The sequence below is a fragment of the Cyanistes caeruleus genome, chromosome 1 (assembly GCF_971803275.1).
Source record: "Cyanistes caeruleus chromosome 1, bCyaCae1.hap1.1, whole genome shotgun sequence".
NCBI classification, from domain to species: Eukaryota; Metazoa; Chordata; class Aves; order Passeriformes; family Paridae; genus Cyanistes; species Cyanistes caeruleus.
Window position 1 is genome coordinate 139,079,887 of NC_141701.1, and position 24,533 is coordinate 139,104,419.

General features: G+C 37.3%; 1 protein-coding gene across 28 annotated transcripts in view; it reads right to left on the bottom strand.

Annotated features, from left to right (window-relative positions):
• The window catches only part of PARD3 (par-3 family cell polarity regulator), a 487,559-nt gene that overhangs the window by 14,002 nt on the left and 449,024 nt on the right, over positions 1–24,533 (bottom strand). For all 28 annotated transcript variants that reach the window (XM_086863442.1, XM_086863388.1, XM_086863514.1 and 25 more), the window contains one exon: positions 943–1,063. In XM_086863442.1, the coding sequence (XP_086719568.1) occupies positions 943–1,063 (121 nt within the window). The remainder of the gene's footprint in view (positions 1–942; positions 1,064–24,533) is intronic.

The following is a 24,533-nucleotide window of genomic DNA, read 5'->3' on the forward strand; positions in this document are numbered from 1 at the left end:
GAAAGCACCTGGTCATAAAAAAGTTTGCATTTATTCAATTTCAGAGGAAGATAGATGTTTTCTAGTACAGGAAAAGAGAAGCCTACACCCTGATACTGTTCTCAGTGAGTTCATACACAGACATGTGGCTCTTCAGCTGTTCTCACCTCAGCCTCGGTGTGCATAGCAATGCTGAGCAGCAGTAACTCACCACCTTCACCTGCTTCAGAGGAAGCTATGAGAGACTCAACTGTTGTCATCACACCATTCCCGTCTTTTTGGGAACACAAATCTTTATTATGGAATTTTCAACAAAATTAGGTTTTGCCCCATATTTAAAAGGTCCTAATTTAGGATACATAATTGATTAAAAAGCAGCACTAATTCATTCAATTATGTTAATCAAGATAAGCACATGTATTTAAATAATTGTATCACATTACTAGATCAGTTTGAACAGGATTTAAAAGATCAATTAGGACATATATCTCAATACAGAACTGTCTTAGCTAATGTAAGTGTCAGAGTGGCACTATTGTAAAGCAGTCACATCTCTTTTTTACTGTGAAAAGACATAGCTCTGCCTTTATGAAAATAACTAAACACTGTGATATTGATTCAGAGAAAATACCATTTAAAAGGTTACAATCTTTCATTATTTATTGTTAGTATGTATTTTATTCTGGTTTTCCCTGAAAATTTCAGATCAATGCCTTTGATACTAATCCAAGCAGTAACTCACAGAGTTCAAGGGTCTAACCACAGAGCAAGTAATGCTATCTGCACACATGACAGAAGGCTAAAGAAGTTTAGAAATGAACTAAATATCAATGAACCAAAAATGGGGATCATAGCAAGGGTAGAAGTGTGGAGGCAGAGCACCCTTTTAGTCTGCTCCCAACCCACCGAGGAACAGCAGGAGTCAGCCAAGCTTCCCAGATCTGACAGGCCCTGCACACTCACCCACGGCTGCTCAAAGCTGTAAGTGCGTCTCCTGTCTTCCACGTCCTCGTCCTGCTTTGCCTGCTGGAACTCTTGTCTCAGGCGCTGTATCCGGTCGTGATTGTTGGGGGTCGATCTGTTGCTAAAAGAGGAAGGATGGAAATGATCAATATACTTGGAAACTGCCACCTGTGACTGGAACTGCTACTGCAGTGCAGGACTACAGACCTAAAAATAATTTACAAGCATTGAGTACAAAGATCTTTCATTGTTTTACAGATTATTAATGTTTTTTGTCTTATAAAGAAATTTCAGATGTTGCAAGGACAAGACAAATAAGAATATTTCTAAAAGTTATCACAAGTTTTTGGCACCTTTTCAGTCTATGTCACTCCTAAAGAATGAAGAGGAATAGATATAGTAGTGTCAGACTTAACATAAAGGGAAATTAAAAGTCTAATGATCTCTGCTACTGAATAAACAATAAAGATACTTTCCCCCAATCAATAAACTGTAGTACTGTCCGATCTTTATTCACATCAAATTAATTACGTCTGGAGGCTCTACCTATATAAAATTTGGTTATTTTCCCCAGTCAATAAGAGCCTGTCATCCCTTAGTTCTGTTTTTAACAAGTCTTTTTAATTGATCAGTCTGAGAGCATTAAAAGGCTCGGGGGCCAGTAAAAAGCCATCCATTTGACAGGGCCATAGGCAGGAATGGATCTGGGCAGCAGGTGAGAGCTGGCTTCACTCAGCCCCACAGACACGGTGGGCTGGGGAGGGCTCGGTCCCAGAGGTACAAACCAGCACACCCAGAACCTCCAATCCTTCAAAACCATCAATTTTTCCACAATGCCCAGTAATCCATGCTCCATGGTGCAGGAGTGTGTGAAACCATAATGAAATGTGCACAGGAAAGGCTTATTTCATGGAGAAGGGGGAAAGTGGGTATTTATTAATCCTGGTGACATTTTTCCAGCTGTGCAGCTCCTACCTGACCCTACAACTCCACTCTTTCAAACATGTTAATGTGAGAATCACAGAAAGCCTGACACACAAATATGTTATATCAAGACTAACCAGAAGCACTTTAATCTATTCTTGTGGGCTTCTTGTGCCCTGCATTTCATTGTTTATTTCAAATGAGCTGATGAGGAATGGACAGCTATTACTTTATTTCCAAAGAGAAATCTGCAGAGAGACAATGGAAAGCAATTCCATAGATTTATTTTCTTGGACACAGGGTACAATAAAACAGTGAATTTATATCCTGTGTCTTCTTTCATGTGAAAAGAGACAATTCTAGAGTCCATTTGTGACAGTTTCCCATGTCTTTCAGGATTGGTAGGTGCAGGGGATTGGAGGCTATAGATGTTTGAGACGTTACCTCCCACTCTTTTCAGTGCCAATAAATAGAGTTTATCAGTGCTTGGTTGGCCAGACAGCAAAATTAGTAGGGTTCTGGCAAAGGCTAATTTTTGAAGTGGTTCAGGCTGATTTTATTTTTTTTTTTTTTTAGTTTATTTGAAACCAAAGGCCTTTGCCTTTGAAAAAAAAAAAGGAAAAAGAAAAAGGAAGGAATTTAGAGAAGTGTTTTCTTTCATGCTTTTTTTTAAACCCAAATTGGAGCTTTAGGAAATGCTTTATTTGTAGGGTAAGTCAATTTCTATGTGAAAATTACCCTTTTGTAAAGTACAATTAAAAGAAAGCTTAATTTAGAACAGGTGGAAATGAAACACTGGTATTTTCAAAATTTCCACTTCATTGTAGGTGTGCTGCTAATTTTATTTCCTTACTTCGACTTCATTTTGTGAAACAGCTTATCTCCATTTACAGTTCTATTTTATGTAAATTTATTCCTCATTGTCAAATTCTGCCCAGCTTTACTATACAACTGCTTGTTTTTTTCTCTGTGCATTGCTATACACTTCACAATTTAAGGGGATTCATCACAATCCAATACAAGACATACAAAACAGTTTTTAATGGTCTGTTGATTAACTGGTATTGTTAATTCAACAAACAAGTAGTCCACTGCTTTCTACACAGGCAAGTGTTTTTTTCTGCATGATAAATTGCACTTAAAAAAGAAAAAATATAGTTAATATTAATATTTCAGACATAAGAATGTATGTTTGAAAGAGAAAATATCATTGAAAGTCATTGAACTTCTGCACAAAAATTAGTAAAGAAGTGCCATCCATAGACACCTTGTGGTATTCAAGATGATGGGTCAACAATGTGTTCCATAATCAAGGTTGTTCCAGGTTTTAGGATCAAAGTGCAAAAGTGACACTGAAGCAGTTCATCCAATGGCAAACAGAAGGTAAACCCCAAAAGTACTGCACTAAACCCTGTGCATCATAAGGATACACTGCACCAGCCCCAAAATGGGTTACTGGAAAGGTTATTACAGATCTACAGGGCTTTTACACATTTTGTGATAGTTATTCATTAAAACAATGATATTATCAGAGGAATAGCAAGAAAATGAATAGTGTCCATGCCATGGAGCCAAATTGTGTCTTCTCCCAAACAGCAAATGTACGAATTTGACACTCTCTACACTGCAGAGAGGAATAACAAAGGACAAGGAGAACCCAGGGATTTATGATCAACTTGTCTCCAAACCTAAGAACTTATTTTAATGCCAAAAAAAACCTTACAGAAACATGAAAAGAAAAAAGAAGTCAAGCTGATTTAAGAAAAGTTATTCAAACTTATTAAAGGTTTGATAATGACAGAGAAGATAAATCTTTTAACAATATTTCTATTTTATCTGAAAAGCAAGGGACGTGACTCAGATTTAGAAAAACTGCAAAAGAAGTGAATTATAAAAAGGACTATTTCACAGAAAAGAAAGAGCAAAATTAGAAAAAGGCATTTCTGTATCCACTCAAATTTCTTTGAGCTCCAAGTCTCTAAGAAATAGAAAGTGAGATCATGTCAGTGGGTTTATAACAGTTAAAAAATTAAATATTTTTATTTAGAAAAGGAAAAGGCAGACAGCTAAAGAGGCACTAAGATACAATTCTTAAAATATTATTTGAGGGCTTAGACTATATCTTAGATTCACCTCCTTTGGTTTCCATTTTCATTTCAACCTTGTTCTGATTCTCTGGGTTAAATTATAGCTGCCTTAATCTTCTCACCACTGAGGGCTTGCACATCTCTGTCCTGGCCTGCCATGCTGTCATCTCTTTTTGCACCTTTCTTCATGCAGTTGCTCTTATCATCAGTGCTTTCTTTGCTGTTTTTTATGTCCCCCACTGCACTCCCTCTGCACTCAGGGAACACTAAGTACACCCACTTGGTATCTCATTCAACTCCCAGTCAGTACTTCTAGAAGGAGGGAAATGTAAAAATCTTAATCACAAGGGAACACTGTCACCAATAAAACTTTGGAGTCAACATTGCAAACCTAACTTTATTCCTTTTCAGGTCCCAAGATGTTCTGCTTTATTTACAAATCTTTATGTAAGTCACATTATTATCCCTTGGGGCAGAGCTAAACAAATTATATCCCATGTGAAGTGTCCTTAGTCAGTCTAAAGCAAAATGAATTTTGACTTATTGGATTAACTGACCCAAGAGAGATAGGGTCATATCAACAGACTACTAGGATGCAGGCTGCAGGTGTTCTTGCTGCTTAAATTCCCCATTGTGGGAGTATGGGGCAAGTCCTCAAATGTTCAATTAAATGTGCCATGTTTTGTTTAAATCCTTCATTCAAAAGGAAAATCTGAGGCAGATCCACCTCAAAGAATTCAGGACTATTAGCAGGAAGGAGGGAGTTTACCTTGAAATACATCCAAAGTCTATTGAAGATTTGACCTATGCTGGCTTTAAAATTTTTAGCAAAACTGGAATTACAACTCTCTACAGTAGCCACAGCTTGCCCAAACTGCCTTCCCTTGTGCCTACTTAAAAACAGGATGGCTGTGAATTTACAGAAGACAATTAGCACCTCCTAGCATCAGATACCAGTGATGTTCTTCTAACAAAGTGCTCTCAATATTAAATGTTCTTAAAATAAATAAAATTCAAGGAAATGCTTTTAGGGCCAAAGTTTACTTGGGTTGCAAAGCATCTGTGCTTTCTTGTATCACAGCTCTACTTGGCACCCCATTGCCTTCCATCTGCAGATGGCACATTTCACAATCAGTTGTTTTCTGAGTGCTGCTTCAAAACACACCACCACCAGCACAGACTAAAAATGCAATGGTAAGCAAGGCTTAAATAGGCCAGGGCTGTCACATATTTCCAGAAACAAGCAGTTGCAGCAATGGCCATCAGGGTCTCAGATCATTAAGCAATGTCTCAGTGTGATGTCATGCACTGATGTGCAAAGCTGTGTTCCTTTCAAAACAATCAGATTTTCAGTGAGATAAAGTAGATACAAACATGCCACTGAACAGGGATGACCAAAGATTTGGGAAAAAAAATTATTGGCGTGAAAAAGCATGGAAAAGGGTCTTAACAACACCACCAGGCAGTTGCAACTTGACTAGAATAACCAAAAGGTTAGTAAACAAACAGTGTTCTTTACACCTTGAAATCTTCTATCACACATTTGAGCTGCTGGGGCCTCGCTGGGCTGACCAGCTGCTTAGATCTCTGGATAGCAGTAATAAAACACAGATGGGTTCTTATTTGCTTCAAGCTGGCAAATAACTATCACCCATTTGTATGATATAAATTCCTATTCCTCTGAACAAATTACTTGTGTCATATTAAAAATTAAGGTCTGAATTAGTATCTACCTCTGTTTACACACAGAGAGGAGCAGGAAACAAATTTATTTCCATCACACTGAGGACTGTCAATGTGGCCATGCCATGGTTGGTGGCACACATCCTAACCAAAGTACAGGACTATCTGAATGTCTCCAAAATTGGCCCCTTTCTTCATCACTTTAACACGATGAAACAGCCCAACAGAAAGCAGAGTGGTGATAATCTAATATAGAAACTCCTGCTACATTTGCTGGAACTCAAGCACCCTCTTGCCGCAGTGCTTAACCCCAAGCAGATGGATTTGTCTGTTTCGGATGGCCCTTGAGGGTGAATAAGCAGAAACTGTCAAGTTATTTCAAAAAGTCATGGACATAAAATAAAATGAAAGTGTGCCCTTTACCAGCCTTGTAGTTGCCACCACGTCCCAGTGCACAGTCTGCTAGTTTGTTCACTTTAAGCAGATTTGTTAATCATCAGTGACACAGATGACTGTGCCCACACAGTGCAGGGTGATAAGGGCTGAGCAGCAGCACAGTTTGTACCGTCTCCTTCCTGCCACCAGCTTGCCAGAGCAGGTTGGTCTTTTCCTAGTATTTTGTTCTGTGGTTTATTTTTTGACATCTAAATGCCACTCCTCAGGCTTAAGTTAGTGTAACTGATTTGGCTGGTCCTCTCCTTCCACTGTGCCCTACATATGGTCCTTTTCTGAGACATCAGGGAATAGATTTTTCATGAACACATGGATATTAACACATACAGACATGGTACACAAACAGGAGCTACCATGGATGGTACTGTATAAAAGAGCTGTTGCATGATTACAGAATTAATACAGTTATCTGAGAAAAAAATTAGCTGAGCAAGGGATCGAATTTGTTAGACTACAAATGTACTTGTACTGTGGTTGTAACCTTGAAGGAGGCATAAAAAGCCTTATTCTACACTACTTTTTTTTTTCCTGAGTGTCAAAAATTTATTGGAAATAAGGCATAAAAAGGTAGGGGAGAGGTGTTAAAAACCAAAAAATGTATGAATTACAAAACTGCAAATAAAAATAGTTTCTCTGCACAAGCTTCATTAAGTTTTATCAGCTAGTATCTTGGGTTTTTACACTCAAACCACAGGTCATAAATTCACAGTAAATCCCCCATATGTTCACCAAACACCTGAATTCAATTTCTCTTCTAGTTGTAAGAAACAAAATGTGCAGCTCAAATTAATTATGCATGCAAAGTTAGTTTCTAACAAGGGCAGCTTCTTGCATGCTGAAGGGTATACATTCTACCAGAATTTTTTTTTCCCCCAGATCTCTTTCAATTTTGGCTAATTTCTACTGTTCACATGGTTATAAAGCTCATCCTCTCTTGCCCTTTCATATTTGCTAAATGAACAGAGAGCATTATATATCCTTTAAAGTCTGCAGATTTTAAAGGCAGTTAAATTCAGGGATTGGCTTAATGTGACAGGCAAGATATAGCATGTCACCTGTACACATACCTACACACTTCAGCATACTAATTCCATCAAAACAGGACTTAACCATTAGGATTTATGTCAATATGTATGCATGTGAAATCAGCTCATTGGGAATTTTAGTGTCATTCCAGTTTACCTTCACAGTGGAAGTTCATCAACTGCAATATCATGAAGCATGTAAGTCTCCAAATGCACTCACTTTCTTCTTTAGTGAGTAAAATTAATTTCCAGATTCTGGCATTATGTTTAGATGACAATTTTACACAATTTCAACAGAGGAAATAATTAAAAATTAAAAAGATACACTTCTCCAGATTAAAAAAAGTAACCTCAAATGCTCTAAATTCGGCACTCACTTCTGATGTAATGGCCATAAACAAAGTGGAGAGGTGGGGCTGATGGGGAGGTCACTTCTCCACAACAGTCTCTTCAAACTTTCCAGACTAGATTTCACTTTTAGTCCCTCTGTGGCCCTTCTGTAGCAGGGCCATCATTTTACAGCCAGTGAAATACGAAGAATGCACCCAAGACCCTTTTTATTGCCACCATCACTCTTCCTTATTAGCCTGTCAGAGCCTGCACACCGGAGACTGAAACCCAGTCTTACTTTTCAGTGGAATTCTTCTACTAAAAGGAAAAGCAGAGATTTTAGGAGCTTGCTATAAACATCTGAAAACAGATACTCAGCTACTGGGTTATCACACAGTCTAAGCCTTACTTTAGAGCTGTTAGATTTTGCAGATATAAGCCAAGCCAATTTTCAGCCACACACAACTTGTTAGAGCTGTTGTCATAGGCTATTGCATTTTCCAAGTTAGAAAAAAAAAAAAAAAAGTTAAAGAAAAAAGAGAATGCCACAAAACCTAAAAGAAAATACAAGACATCTCATTGTGAATTTCTTATGAGAATGTTAAAGAAATAGCAGAAATACGCAGAGAAAGGTTTAATAAATCATGAAAAGAAGAAAATTTAAAAAATCCTAGTGATCAAGCAAGACAGAAATTTGCAGTTTTGATTCTAAATTAAATACAAAATTACTTCTAAGTCAGGAGGGGAGAAATAGGCTCTGACCTAAGAATCTTCCTATCCTAACTGGAACAGCCAGTGATGGCTCCAGAGCTGTTAGGTCTGATGAACATCCACAATTAGGCATCACAGGCTATTCTGAATCAATGTGAGAGCTGCCTGGCACAGCAATACGAAGACATTTAACAAAGACCACAGAGAAGAAATCCCCTCCTGGACCCATCTGGCCATTCCTGTGCCAGCAGAAGGGATCATCTAGAAGATCCCTAGTAGGCTTCAGGCCATGTCAGCCTTTGTTTCCATTTAAGCTAATCCAGCTGCTTTGCTAGAAGCTCTTTAGGGAGAGCTCCCTCTGATATCTCAGGATGAGACGTGGGGGCAGAAACATTCAGCAGAGGGGCAGCAGAAGCAGCTAGGGAGCAGCCACTTCTTAAAGCACAGCAGGATTTGCAAAAAGGAACATCTGTCTGTGGCCAGCACCACCTGTGAGGTGTGAATGTTGTGATGTAGGTACAGCCCAGCTGCCTCCAGCACATCTTACACGACTCAGCTCCTGCTCTGTGCTGACACTGTGCTTTACACTACAAAATCTGCTTCAGAGCCCAACTCTAGCCAACACTGGAGTGCACAGAAGTCATGTGTCTTTTCATGGGAGGTGTCTAGCAACATTAAAAAATAAAAAAAAAAATAAATCATGATTGCACCATTTGAAGGACAAACCAAGAGGGATATTCAAATTATTCAAATTATTCAAGTTTTTCAAATTTCCAAATCTGAAAACAGATTTGGAAAATAAATAAATAAATAAATAATGCACCATTAAATATGTAGTGCAAATGATGATTTTTACCTCTGTTTCAGTGCAAAACCTCACTTTAAAAGTATTTAGATCTCGCTTAATGCACTGAAATGTTATACTAGAAACCTAAACAATATTTTATCTTGTTTATTTCTCTTTAATTACAGAAAACACTTAGTAAATAGGTACCAGGGTGTTGCAACTGACAAAACAGAATGTTTTTGACTCTTGTGAACACTTGCCCTTAATAAAAATGACATCTTGTTTTTAAGTATTCATTAAACTATAGTATTAAGCAATACACTGCTAGACAAACACTGATCTGTGGACTAAGACACCTCTTTAAAATGCCTGTACATTTAAAAAGATAATACATTACACCAAGTTCGTGTGTCTTCCCCTGTCCTTACCAGCCTCTAACAAAATTACAGTATAATTATTTCTGTACTTTGACAGAGGGGCTATTGCATTATAAATCTTCAAATAATATTTTGATTGATTTTACATTATATCTTATTTTAACTATAGGCTAATTTCAAACTGCAGAATGAGAAAATTTTCATTAAAACCAAACAATCAAAAATGACTTGGCCTAAGGATATCAAATCTAGGTGAAACTTGAGGAGACTCTATATAAAACACAGAAAATTGTGGGATAATTGTTTTATTTTTCAAACTAGATAATTTGCAGTCTCTAAATTAAACTTTTAATCTGAACTTACTGTTGAGCATTTCATCATTCATTGCCTGTGCACACAATATGAATCAACCAAGAAAAAAATAAAATCAAAGTTAAGATTGATTACTTGAATTGATGCCTAAATTCACCCGACTGTTGCCTTCTTATGAAGTTTATCACTAAGATTTACACTGATTAGCATAAAAACTAATTAAGATTTTTTTAATTAAATATTAGATGCATATGGAGAGCAGAAACAGATCTCAGTATTATACCTTGAAAAACAAATGATTTCTGGATAAATCCTTTCAGCACTGTATTTTAAAAATGAATATCTTAGCAAATAGATGTTTTAATCATGATTTACCATTACACTGTCTTGATTAACTTGAAAACTATAAATTGCTGTGAAATTACAATTGTATTAAAAAAAAAAAAGTCAGTTCCAGATAAGGACAGAAAAAAAACAGCAATTACCATTTATCCAAAAATTCATATGGTTATTTAGTGAGTTAGGTGAAACTTAACTTTTACTACTTGAGGTATTTTCAAGTTATTTCACTGATTTTTCCTCTTGGGAATGCTAAATATGTCTTTTCCTCAGGAATTCTTTTTCAGATGTATTGTACAGGATGCACAGTAATTGCTTGCTATGCTTTGAAACACTGAATTAGAAATGCTGAATTCTAATATTTCCGGCCATTGGGCTGTTTAGTCTCAACCCAAGTGCAGATTTCAGCAACCCAAAATCATGTATCTCTCTTACTGCAGACAAAATAAAATATTTAATTATAACACCAATATTTTGCCAACACAATTAGCCTGATAAAAGCTATAGGAAAGCTAATTTATTTACCAGGAGAAGATGTGATTTTTTGCAACCAAGTGTAATAATTTAAAAGGCAAGTATGTAATTCAAATTACTCATCTGGACCCTTTCTATGGGAAATACAGAGAAATAAGTTATTCCAGAGGGCAATCACCATACTTGTCTTTGGATGCAATTATTACTCTCAGGAGGTCATTACCTTTTTCATTGACAAAGAAGAGTAGAAGCTTCAGGATAGTTTTGACAATTATATTAGGGCAGATGAATCCACTCCAGATGGCTAAATTGTGCTCAAGGTAGGTGGAAAACGAATCATCCTAAGAAATCTGGTACCAGAAATGACTGGTAGGAGGTGATGGTCAACTGGCATAGCAGTATAACCCAACATTTTAATCTTTAGGCAGAAAAATTCATTAGAACAAAACTAAGATGCTCAGCATCTCTGTGTTGGCATTCATAAAACCGCAAATGGGCGAAAACCGTTTTTAAAGCCCTGTATAAAGTTTATACAATAAACAGATCTCATTTACTTCAGTATAATCTTAATGATTCTTTATAGAGTACATTATGCTTCTGTTTGTAATTCTCTTTTATGAAAAAAAAATTAAAAAGGCCCTACATTTCTTAGTTTCTGAAGTATATAGAAGTGTATAGGCATGCCTGAGATAAGCCAAGGACTGCAACACAACGGTTTTTGTGGTCAAGGTCTTATCACTATGACTAATTTGTATCTCAACTTTTACATTACTTGAGTAAATGCCATGCAAATGCTATAAGATTTTCTTGGTTAACATAATTGCCATATGCTTTTTAGTAAACAGGAAGAAATGAAACATACATAATAAGTAATTCCACTTAGCGCATCAAATTTATTTTGCATGATATTGGCAGTACATTACAAAGTTACAATAGTATTATTTCTCGTTGTTATTCTTGTAGTCAGCCTTAGGTTGATAACGTTTCATTTTGACACCATAATGGTGTCTCTGGGGATTTTGATGACAATGTGTTTTGACATCATGTTAAAATATATCCAAACTGATATCACTTTATTTTGTCATCATTACCTAGTTGGATTTCTAAGATACTGCTTTTTTTCTGACATCTTTAATCAGAATGATTTCAGTCCAAGTTGCAAGTGTTATAAAAAAGTTTTGCAGATATCAAACATGACTGTGTAGCACACATTACTGCTGCTCAAACTTGCACTGGCCAGATATCTCAAAATACAGCAGATTAGTCACATGGTACAGGGCCTCAGATCATAAAACATGAAAATTACTTTTCTTCTACAGCATGATAATAAATATAATAAATTGTACTTTAATTCTATTTCAGACACTTGAGGCAGGAGGCCCAGCAGCAAAAACGCTGCTGTAAACCAGAACCTTCTGCTGCCGTTGGAGCGCCTGACGTGCACTCACTTCATGGGTCCCTGCATAGAAACCAGAAATATTTCCTGAACGCTATTAAAAAAGTGAGATTTCTAATTCGTAAGCCTTGCTGAAATGGAAATTGCTACATATGTGATTCTAACTAAAGAACAGCTATGCCAGTTCCTGTACAGAGCTGTAAAATGCATCTCTGGGCTTGAGCTTTAACTAGTGTAAGCCTGTCTAGACCCACTGAATCCAAGAGAGCTTTCAGAATTTATGGACATGTGAAGATCTGACAAAGGTTTTGGGGAAAGAAAGAATGAATAATTTTCATATCCAAGCTTCTTGTTACCAGTATGAAATTCAGGGATTAATTCTAAAACAATTTGCTATAGAAATTATTTGGTAAGCTATCCCTGGCTGCCAGAAAGATGCACATCATACCAACTGGAACATGTCCACTTACAGCTCACTCAGTTATATCACTCAGTGTCTTCTTTTTCTTATTTACTATTTCTTCATTCTTTCTCTACAACGAATTACAGAGCAACTCCAGGGAAATCAACACATTACATGTTCTGAGAAGCATATTTATTCAGCACAGCAGCTCAAGTTCAACTTACTAAAATGATTGCTGATAAAATCTCTAATTTTAAGCATTAATGCATAAGATTTTTCTGCCATTCAAATCTGATCAAAGAGATTAAAGAACTTTTTCTTTTCCCCGCACTCTCCTAAACCATAATACTTAACAGAAATTGCTTGTATTATCTTATTTCAGAGAGCAGGCTAGAACTGAGACAATCCCTTGATCCCAGTTCATGAATAAAGCATTTAATGGACTGTACTTGTCAAAGGACACACTAAGCATTTGATCTATACAGTAAACAAATATCTATGAAAAGCAAGCCCCCAAAACACAAAAAAAAAGGCCATTTCAACTCATTATTTAAGATACTTTTCTTCCTTCCTCTCTTATTTCAGGATTAAGACTCTGAAGGCATTGATGGGATGACAGACTCACATTGAGATAAAAAACAGAATTTTTCAAACAACTGATGGTAACAATTTATATTCCAGGGAAACAGCTAATCAGGCCACCTATAGTTCATATCCAACCACTCTCCAATAGAAGGAATTAATTGTTACAACACCAGAAAATGTATAATTATTTAAGAGGTGACAGAAGTCTAAGTTGTACCCTGACATTCCAACGCTCTCCACATCTTTTTTTAGTGTTTCCTTTGGGTATTTCAAGCAAAGGAGAGCTTCTGCCAACAAAGGAAAATTAAGCTACAGAACTGTGAGTCTACATAACTATGAACCCAACTGACCTGAAGAATTTGATACATACCTAAAAAATGTTCTTTCATGCTCTCAGAAGACACAATGAGATACTACAAGCAAGTAACTGCAGCTGTTACCATAAGCATTACTGCAAAGCCAGTTCCATTTAATGCCAATTATAGACTTGTTTCTACTGGCATCGACCATTCTTCACAAGGTAAAATACTAGTAGGCTGAAATGTCTAAGAGGAACATATATAAAACTATGTCAATTTTAACAAATACATTTATTTTTAGAAGGTTTTAAAACTATTTTTTCTGCCTCAATTTTAAAACTGAGTGCAGCTTCTTCAATTATCTGAAAAAATAAGAATTGCAATTAATTTCTTAAAAATCTTTTTCAATACAATGAGGCTTATTAATGCAATGAGCTGTTAAATGACAGACTAATGAAACATCAGCACAAAACTGCACTGGTATTTAAGATTAATCTCTGAAATAAGCTCATAATGTAGTACTGACTTCATAATTCATGGGTTATATATTGTAACAGGTCACACTATTTTTTTTTTGTCATGTGTGACTGCCATGGTCCTGTAAAGAGAGATACAGTACTAGACATTGCACATCACTTGTGTAAGCACCAACCTTCTTTACAAATTATTTCTCCCATACAAATTGTAAGAGAAACTCCATGAGTATCTACTGGAATTTTAAAAAAGAAGTAAGGCGAGACATGACTTCCAGAGAGCAGTTCATGTTGCTATCATGCTAGCTCAGATTAAGTTCAGCTCCCACAAAATTTCCCATTTGAGCTACACAGTAATTTGCTTTCCAGGGAAACCAAAACCAGGAATTAGAGGCTATGTAAGGAAAGAATGATAAATGTCCTTAGTAAGCAGGACCCACAAAGATCTGATTTTGTTGCACTTTTGCTATTTGCTTTTTATTATTTTTGCTGGATTTCTGCATCATTAAGCATTACTCAGATAGCAGGACTCTATCTGCAGCAGACACTGCACAGACTGCTTACAACCAGTCCTTAGCCAAAGATTTCAGTTTTAGGACAGATTTCCTCTTGCACAATGGAGGCACACATACATCTGTGAAATGTTCCTTTTCCCCAGAACAAATGCATGCAGTGAGGGCTCAGCTCAGTGACTGACTGACTGCAAAAGGAGCCAAGCTGTACGGGACTACCCTGGAGACACCTAAAACCAGATGAATTAGATATTAGAGCAGGCTGCTGAAGTCAGAGTACCTGAATGAGAACCTGGTAATGATATTTGAAGGAATTCTGTGGGATTTAGGTGTCATCCAAACTACTGGAGAGGGTCACGTCAAAGTTGCTCACTAAGTCAGAAGCTGACTAGCACACAAGAAGGTGATGGTATCTACCCTGACTATGAATAGAGCTGGCAGAAAAACTATGAGTGAGGTGACTACAAACTCATTTTTCCTATGCTGAGGTTGAGTAGATGCTTTTTACAATCGTGATTGTTAGAAAGGAGAATCCTTCTTGAGACAGTTCAACCCCTCCCTGTCTTCACAAGGCAGTACTTACCCCAGCCACCCCTACACTCACGGGAAGGGAGGTCAAGGAAGTCACAGCACCTGGGGAATTGACTTCATTTGCATCATTTTTACTGCCACTCTGATTAAGAGACAATGTAAAAGTATAAGCAATTCCCAAAAACCATTCCGGGCATTTTTAAAATCAAACGATAACTCCCTTTGTTTTGTACAGCTAAATGTTTGTTTTCCAGCTGTAAAAGCTGGTATTGAGAGAACAATACAACTCTTTAGCTCATGGTACTTACTTAAAACAAACCATGGCATGTCATATTCTAGCTATGGCTCTATTACTAGTGACCAAATCTGGTTGCATTTTTCCAATTGCATCACTCCCAGTAAATTACTTGCACTTGATGTAGACTAGGCATAAAATGTGCAGAAAACAAAACTTTGGCCATTTTAATTTAAATTCTCATAATGGCAGGTCAAATTTATGTGAACTCTTTGGTGAATTGGTTCCTTTATTAGTACCCAGTTTAATTCAAATCAGAGTCTTCCACAGATGATTAATTAAATATTAATCAAAAGTCCAGGGCAGTCTAAGCTTCTGTTCCATTAACCTAAATGTGACTCCACACAGAACCACAATGCCTTTTTTCCCCCTGCTCTGTTTTAAAGAAGGCTTTTAGTTTTTTTTCCCGTTATGGTGCAACTCCCTGTAAATGCAGACATGCTATTTGCAGTGTATGTTTAAAGGTCGTGATTCTTTTTTCCTTCTCTAATTAAAGCTGCTCTTACTCACAATTAAGCCTTCAAGAAACAATTAACAGAAGTCAAAACTTTTTTCCATCAATATGTTTAAGAGACGTACAGTGTATACCCTCTATTACCACTGGTGTCACTGAACTAATTATGTGATGTTAAGGTTCACCTTCTTGGGTGTAAATTTTGGTTTGAGTTGACACTAAAAAGAAACATCAATTTATTAGAAGATAAAACTTGTTCCACAGTAATGGAACAGCTGTGTATATAAATTTATTGCAGCTTAATGTTCTCACACATAAAGCAATTAGGGCTTTCTGACAGACAGACTTGCTAAGTATAGTGTGGAGCATATAGTAATATGCAGTTACAGGCACAACACACTTAAGAGTGATCATATGTATTCTGTACAGTAGTATCAATTTCTCAAGCCTTCCAACCCTAGACGTGTCCTTAATTAACATAAACGTATGCTTATAACCATGTGAAATTTTCCTTTTCTGAGGAGGAACCTTTTCATGCCATGTCATTTTATTCATAGATACCTCTTGTGCTTAATTTGGCTTCTCCTTCAGCAGGAATAGATACAGTCTAGGCCTGGTTCCTTTAAGTGGGCTTAATTGTTTTGAGGCAATAATGCTGTCATGAGATTCCTTAAAAAAAGATCCAAAAGTAAAACCATATACATGGTGTTTGGGATAAGTACTTTTATTTCTGGAACCATAAAGTATGAACTCATGGAACAAGCTGTGTTCATCTAGCATCATTTCCTCTCATCATCTGCTCCCAGCTAGCTGTAGTTGCCTTCAAATATCTTCCAGGATATTTTTCCTTCTATTCTATCTTTCCTATAGAACAATTATATTTAACTTAAGCTAAGGATTGCGGTTTTAAGGATATTGATCAGCAAGACTAGCAATGGAAACTGAGTATTGAGAAGTGATCTTCCCAACTAATGGAATTTGATACATTTTTGTAGCATATTGGAAGCCTGAGAAATATTTGATCTTGGACATGGGTAACTGAGATGATAATCTTCCTGCTGATGGACTAAGTGCTTAGATTAAATGGAGTTTTTCAAAAGACAGTCCTGAAAAAAAAAAATTAGAGTTTCACTATGTGTATGAAGGGGTACAGACCTGTGGGTTTCTATGGGATTAAATAATGTGAAAGGAAGATTATTACAATAAAATAACCATGTGATTTTTTTTAATCTAAGGTTCTCAAAACTGTCTAAGACAACTGCAGTGTGTTTCACTCTTTCTCTAAACTGGTGTTGAAGTTCTGCTCTCTGAGCAGAATGTTCCTGTCTCAGCCTTTGAGCCACAAAGCACTCATGAAATTACAGGTTTCCGAATCAAAAAGCTGAATGAAAAACCATGTTATTTCCTCTTTTCTGTTTTTTTTTCTTCAAATTGACTTGCTTTAAGGAAGATCAGTGCCCTGGTCCCTCTGTGGGCTCTACCACAGTAAGGGACACACAATGTAGAGCAGAGGAAAAGGCAGGAGTATGGCTTTTTCAATGGAAATTGATCCCTTGGGTGTCCTGCACTCCCTCTCTATCAGCACAAGAGGTATTTAGATCCTCAGACAGCCTTAAGGAAGTCAGGTTAAGGTAGAATAGGAACCTAAGAAAGTACCTCTGCAGTGAGAGTCTGGAAATCCACTTGGCCACATGAGGAAGACAAATCAGTGGTGTGTCCTTCTCAAATTGAAACGTTAACAGGTAAAGCAAAAATTTATGAACAAAGAAAATAGGCAGGCATGTATGTTTTATCCATTTTACAGTTCAAAGGGATGTGATTATCCTCTGCTGAAATAGCAGCAGGAAATCCCCTCTAAAAAGAGGGAAACTGCACAACAATACAGGTGACAACTTGAGCTTTGATGGTGCTGTTATCATTAGGCCATCAGAAATGCCTAAGTGGTGCCAAGACACCCAGCATTTTCATTTGACTGCCTTTTCTGCTTTTGTCTTTGAGATATGACCTGGGTCAGTGAATCTGATCACAGCACATAAGCCAGGAATTCTTAACTCTCACCACTTTGGAGAAGCTACTCTTAACCTCTCTCTGCTGCAGGTGCTGGAAACACTATCTGAAAAATTCAACAATATTTAACTTCAGTGGAGGACTGATCTAAAGACTAGTGCTTCTGGAAGAATCCTGAAGATAAAAATGTCAACAACCTAACTAACTATTCTCCATTTTGGTATCTTTGCAGCATAGTAATTGAAGGTAACTGGCAAATAAAAATATTTTTAGTATTCCAGTTACAAACAAAATTTGAGCTACTACTGAAATATAAATCCCTTATAAAAAGACTCTTCCCAGTAATTAAAAATTTCTGCAGCTCCAGACTCTTTAGCTCAGGGAATAATTCATTCTTAACAAACTTTAAAACTACACTCTATCTCCTATTTCTTTCACACTATACTTAAAAACCTAAATTCTGGAGCAGTGGTGGGGTTTTTTGCTGTTTCTCTTTCTTTTGGAAAACCGTCACCTATCCACCACACTAAATAGATTCCTTTCCACTGTGCTGACAGCTGTTTCCCAGGTAACCAACCTAGATATAAGTTGACTTCAAGCAGTGCAGGGGAACCAGTACTCACATCCCCTCATTTAGGTTTTGAGGAGCCATTTTTAACAGCTGCAGTGTCCCCAGTGCCCCCAGCAGCCAACAGGAGCTGGGAGTATCCAGAAAGTAATTGAATAAAGCTCATCAGCAGTCAAAAAATACCAGCTAAGTGTAATTTTATAAACAGAACAGTAAATGCCATTGGCAGTTGGAAATTAAAACTATCCTCAGTGGTAAACCAGCAGGATTAGACTTCACACGAGCTGTCACTTTTCACGGGTTCTGCCCGATTCTTCCCTGTTCCATAAGGGAACTGGGAGAAAAGTGGCAGGCGTTTCGTTGCTTCTTTCTATAATCAGGAGTCATTGTCCCCCCAGCTTGTGAAAGCAACTGTTTAATACACCTGACTTCAGAGATTCCATCTGCGGTCAGCCAGAATTCTTCTGGATTTCACGGTGATTGAGTACATGCAATTCCAGTAATTTTTTGTCCATCTGTACTTTGCTGCTGTGTATTAACTGAAAACTGAATTACTCTGTAAGGCACTGGCTACATTGGAAAATATCTGTTATATTTCTCTGTTTTTCTGATTCAGGCACTTAATTTTTAGAGCCACAGCATCCAATGCTGCAGCATAGAGAGCTGACAGAAAATATTATATGTTCAACAACTGAACAGTGCACTAAAGGAGTAGGATTTGCCCTATAAGCATACAGAGTTTTTGCTGTTTTTTCCCCTAAGATAATGAAAAAGCTATATCTTTGGGAAATTCAATGCCAGATGTAAGTGAGTAGTATTGCTGATTAGTCAGTTCCTAATAATGCTTGTTAAGGAAACCCTACTGAGCTTAGGTGGCTTTATTTTTATGAAGAGAGGAATACACTTCTTTCAGTTCCCCCACCCTCCCCGAGATTTCTCCTTTTATTATGATGGAGTATGGGGTTAGAGATCCAACAAATGGGATGATCTCAACAATTATGTAGGAAATACACAATGCCATACATGGACGAGCATATGCACCTGGCCTGTCACATGAAGACAGCTGAAAGTCTTGAACAATCATTGCACTCTGTTTTAAAATAAAATCAGGCTTTGGCATGTGGAACATAAAGTTATTTGCTCACATTGTGCTCAACTGTTCAGATATTCAGTCATCCAAGAATTTTCTATTCACCATTCCATTTCAGACACCGCTTTTTCTCCAATGTTAACACAATGGTCCCTTACAGTTAGCTGCAATTTAATTTTCTTGTTCTCCTAGTAGTTTGGATCTGACTGCTGTCCAAATAGACCTGCTTTGAAAATTGACATTGTCTTCTCCCTTTAATATTCCATGAAAGACAGACTGACCACTTTGCACAGTAAAACAAATGTCATCACAATTATTCTAGTTTCATCTAGAAAGACTCAATGGTGCCTCTTATCTAAATAAGCCTATCTAGCAAATAATCTACCACGCCCTCAAATTCCTGCTTTGCCACAAGCTCGGAGGTCAGACCCACTCAGCCGGGGTCCAAGAAGCAAACAGTGATGAATGGAATCAGCCTGCTTTGTGGTTTCTTAGTGCCTGTGGTGGAAGATACACCAGGACATCCTGAATCTGGCTCATTTCCCTGTGGAACACAGTGAGTCTCTGTGAGATGGTCTCTGCCACCCTAGAGCACTACAAACAGGAGCAGCATTCTGTTGAAGAGAAATTCTTTCTTCTTTATGTCCTCACATGGACATGGAAGAGGGCAGAATATTATACATTTCAGTATTGTCCCACCATTTCTTCATCCAACATCTATTATGTTGGTTTTAATAATTTAAGGGAACTTCTTTTGCATAATCTAATCAAATTTCTTAAAAAGACATTGTGTTAACAATAGGTCATATTGAGAGCTACACATACCATTTTCCTAAAGACAGTGCTTTTAATACATTTCCTGCCTCTGAAATATGCACTGGTTACTCATTTCTAAGACCTGTTAAGAATTGGAATTTCTATGAAGTACAAAATTCAGACTTGGGTGTAAAGTCAAATACTAAATTCTTCTATGAAAGAAACAGCTTTGAAAAAAGCTAGGGTGCAGAAATGGTGGAAAACATTGCTCTAAAATTATCTACCAAAATGAAATAGTTCATTATTCCTTAAATGTTAGCATTCATTTTGATTCACCTGAACTGTACATGTTCCATTTGGAATCACTTCAAGAAACACCTGTGCTGCTCCCAATTTGCTACAGGCTCTCATGGACTGCAGTTGAAGTGCGTTATTATTCTCCAATAATGGATTTTTCAGCAAAAATAGGTATTTCATGATGTACACACAAAAATTCAAGCAGAAGTAAAAGTACATTGACTTGTGAGAGACAGCATCCAGTAATAAGTTGCCACAGAAGACCATATCCATGCTACATCTTGGTATCAACATGAAAAAAGAAATGTTTAACACATTAAAATATTTTATCGTGGATTGAATTGCATGATCTGCAATTATCATATGCTACAATTACACCTTCAGAATGAAATATTTTTAATACAGAAAAATTAAAACCTATATTTTAGGAGGTTCCAAGGGTTTACTAAACTTTGCTCATCCACAAATTTTATCATAATAGAATAAAGCTTTAAATTAAGGAAAAAAACCTGCGAGAAATAAAAAGAAATAATGTACCTCCTATTTGTACAACTCTGTGGAAGCCATATAAAAATCCATTGGAAAAGCATCCACTTTCAGTACCACTGGTGAAAAAAACCCTATCTTCTTCAGAAATAATGGGCTTTCTGAAATTAGCTACAACAGCATAATTGCTGGGTGAGGTATACAGCATTTTGCAGGCTGGCTTTTCCCTCAGAGCGAGATCCTAAGGCTGGTTATAAAGGTGTCATCTTCTGGAATCACTTCTGGTGCTCAAAGCAATTACTTTTCAATGGGGAAAGCAAGTAACAGAATAATAGTACACAAGAACAGAGTTCAGTAGTTTGTAAACCCTGACCCTTCATATCATTCATTTATTGACTGAATTGCTAGAAGAAGTGTGTTACAATTAAAGGACTACAACCCTCATCTCAGATGGCACATGGAGCACCATGAAGCCGGTGGCTGGTAAGAAGAATTTAGAGAAGAAACTTGTTTAAGATCTGATTCATACACAAGGACCTTTCCTCTCTTCAAAGGAAAATGTGAGAGCTTTGTACAAGTAAAATGCATGTAAGGGAGATGAGAAACAAGAAAGAAACACTTCATCTCCTGCTTCATTCTCCACTAGCAAGCAAAGGGTGTCTGAGATGGAGGGGGAGGTGAGGCACAGATGATTAGGAGTGTTCATGAGAAGTCTGGGAGAGGCAGGTGCTGCTGCTGCTACAATGGAGTTTAAAGTCAGGAAAAGAAGTTGCTGAGTAAAAAACATATGGTACTAGATCAAAATTGCTGAATGGAATGTATATTTTTTTCTACTACCCTACTTTCTCCCAAAGATTTTGGTTTTATGTGTCAGTGAATTTAAACAACAACAGGCCACTGCAGGAAGCAAATGTTAATGACCAGAGTGTGAGAGAGCTGTTTCTGAGTAAAGAGAAAGAACTTCTAGAGGTTTTAGGCTATTACTGCAGGTCAGTACACACATCTGTTCCTCAAGAGCTTAGCTCCATGGTTTTTCCTTTCAGGGCATCCAACCACCTGCCTTCTGCAGGAAGAAAGTCAAAGGAACTGGGTTCAGAGGATGCTGGGGAGGGCAAAAAGCAAGGAGAGCACAGCAGTGAAAACCAACTGAGTACTCCTTAATCCTGTTTTAGCTTGCACAAAAGCAAGAAAGAGGACATTACCCAAGACACCTCTGCCTCTCAGCTCTTATTCTCTTCTGCAAATCAGCTATTAAAGAAATGAGTGAAAAAGATTGTGAAGAACTCTTATGGGAGAAAACAATTTTTTGAGAAGTAAATTTAAAATAGAGGAGAGCTAAGGGAACTTCAAGGAGGGAAGAAGGGGAACAAACATATGTTTATGGAGATACCAGGAGATTTAAAGGTTGATGAAGTACTTATGTATAAATCTGAAGGGGAGATAGAGAATAGCATAATAAAATGTGACAATATTACTAGAGAAGGTGCTAGGAAAAGATGGAAAAAGGAACAGGGCTTAGGAATTCTATAAAGAAGCTATAAATAATAATGTGAGAATCATCTGAAATTTTAGATATTTAAAGATAAATGTCTGAGTGCAAGCTTGTCAGTTTTCACTGTAGGGAAAAATATCAGTACACAGACACTATGAATGATGGGTGTATAATTTACCTTAGATACCTAGGGATCCCAGAGGACATGACCCCTAGAGAGGTTTCTTTCTACTTGATATAAAAGGACTTTGGTAGAAGCCAAACTTCAGAAAAGAATCCCAAGCCTATGAGAATGAGACTAGGAAGGTGAAGACAAATGTTTTAACTGAGTGAGAACCAGACTCAGGCAAGTGAAGGTAGAAGTAGAGAGGAGACAAACCACTGGACAAATCACACAAGTGTGCAGAGACAGAAAAGTTAATGGAGGAAAGAAACATTTGAGGAGCAGAGATCTAATACAAGTTGGTTTCATTCAACTTTTGAGTATGCAGTGAAATAAAGAAAGTTTGACCTCTGAGATCATAGCCTTTATACTCAGAAATACAGTGCTCCTTTGGTTGTAGTCTGACAACAGTATGTGCATAAAAGCAGTTTTTCCTTTTCAGAAGATGAACATCTAACAGTGTGGGACTGGAAGTTCAGGAAAATCCACCAACCTCTGCACCCTGTAGCCTCAGGCTTAGCAAGACTGTACTCCAGAAAAATCCTCCTTTTCCACCTCCTTGCCAGGAACAGTGTAAAGCTACAAAATACTCTGAGAGAAAAAATTAAAACTCTCCATACAAAAGACAGTAAAAGTCTACAAAACTCGTTGTGCTGCATACAGAGACTACAGGCATTGGCAAGACAGGATACATAAAATGCCTACATGGTTCCTTTGAGAAATACACTTCACATTACAAAGAAAACAAAACTTTCTCTTTCATATAGAGGTCTCCAGCAAAAAGGCATTAGGAAAATGTGTCTTGACTTCAAAAGGGGTGTCCAGGCCATCCTTGAGTTTTACTGAGAAGTATCTCAGCAGTGTTTGTCAGCGCAATGAGGAGCATCAGCATTTCCCAAGACATGATTAAGCTCTGAAACTTCAGACAAAAGCCCTGTCCCCAAACAACCTGCCTTGAAAAGTCAAAGTAATTCTGGCCTTTTCAGGTGACTAATGGATGACATGAAACATGGGATTAATTAAATACACCATAAATTCAGAACAACAGATACAAACAATAAACTGTGATCTTGTCTGCTTTCAACTTCCTCTTGGCAATACCAACAAATCAAATATCCAAAGGTTAATATCACATACTTTATTTTCAAGACAACAGCACGGTATATGGGCAGTCACAGGAAAAGTAAACTAGATATGATTAAAGAAATGTTATGACCTTTGTGAGATTTTGAGGACTGCTGAGCAGCCTGCAAGTTAATGTGACAGATGAGAGAGATTGGTGTTTGTTTACAGCATGTCTAAAGGCAATAAAAGAACCTACAGAGGAAGAAAGTAACAAAGAACAATTCTCCACAGCTGAGTGCCCCTTCCCTGAGTCTGCTTCCCTGTTTTCAAGAGAGAGAAAATGCAATGCATCCATGCTCTGAGCCCCTGAGTCATGTATTTATAATTTATTAAGAGGTCAAAAGTGGCATTTGCAAAGTCTCAGTGTTCAAAACTTCTTGAATTGCTCTAAGAATCGAGACTCTGTTTAAATTCAATAACTAGAGCTTATTGAACACATCCATTATGACAGGAAGTTCACCTGCAGCAAAACTACAAATTCCTACCCCGTCTGTGCTGCACGTTGTTCAAGACCCAGGATCAGATTCTCTGCAAGGAGCTTCAGCATTAGGCATTCCAGGTCAGTCATACCAGGAGACATAAGCTCAGAGAATGCACTTAAATGCACTTTGATCCAGTTTTCTCTTTTTCTCTCTTTCCTTCTATCCACGTACAGTATTCTAAACAGGCTTTGCCAAAATATGAAGTACTTTGCATGTCTTTTGTGTTTGACTGGTCTTCTTAGATTAAAATAAAAGCTTAATGAAAGTCGACAAAGAACAGCCTGTAACATTTTAAAAGATATGTTCAAACATTAAGTGATTCATCCTCACTGGCTCATTAAGAAGAGGAAATTGCGGCAGAATTCAGTGTTAAAACCACTCAAAGAGTCGATGACAGATCCAGGATCAGTTCTTATAAATTACTGTCTCTCACCCTCACTCTCAGCCCCAGCCCTGCAATAAACCTCTGTGGGAAAGTTTCCTGGGCCAGCTCGGAGCCATCACGTACTCAGAATAGGCTGTCACAAGTTGAGAAATATGCTCGTCCTTTCTTCTTAGCATTCCACCAAAGTCTCAGCCCTTTCAAACACCAGGCTTATGATTTCAATAATCCACCATGGTAAAAGTCATTTGTGGAATTAGATATATTGCTAGCTATTGAAATATTTTCTATTA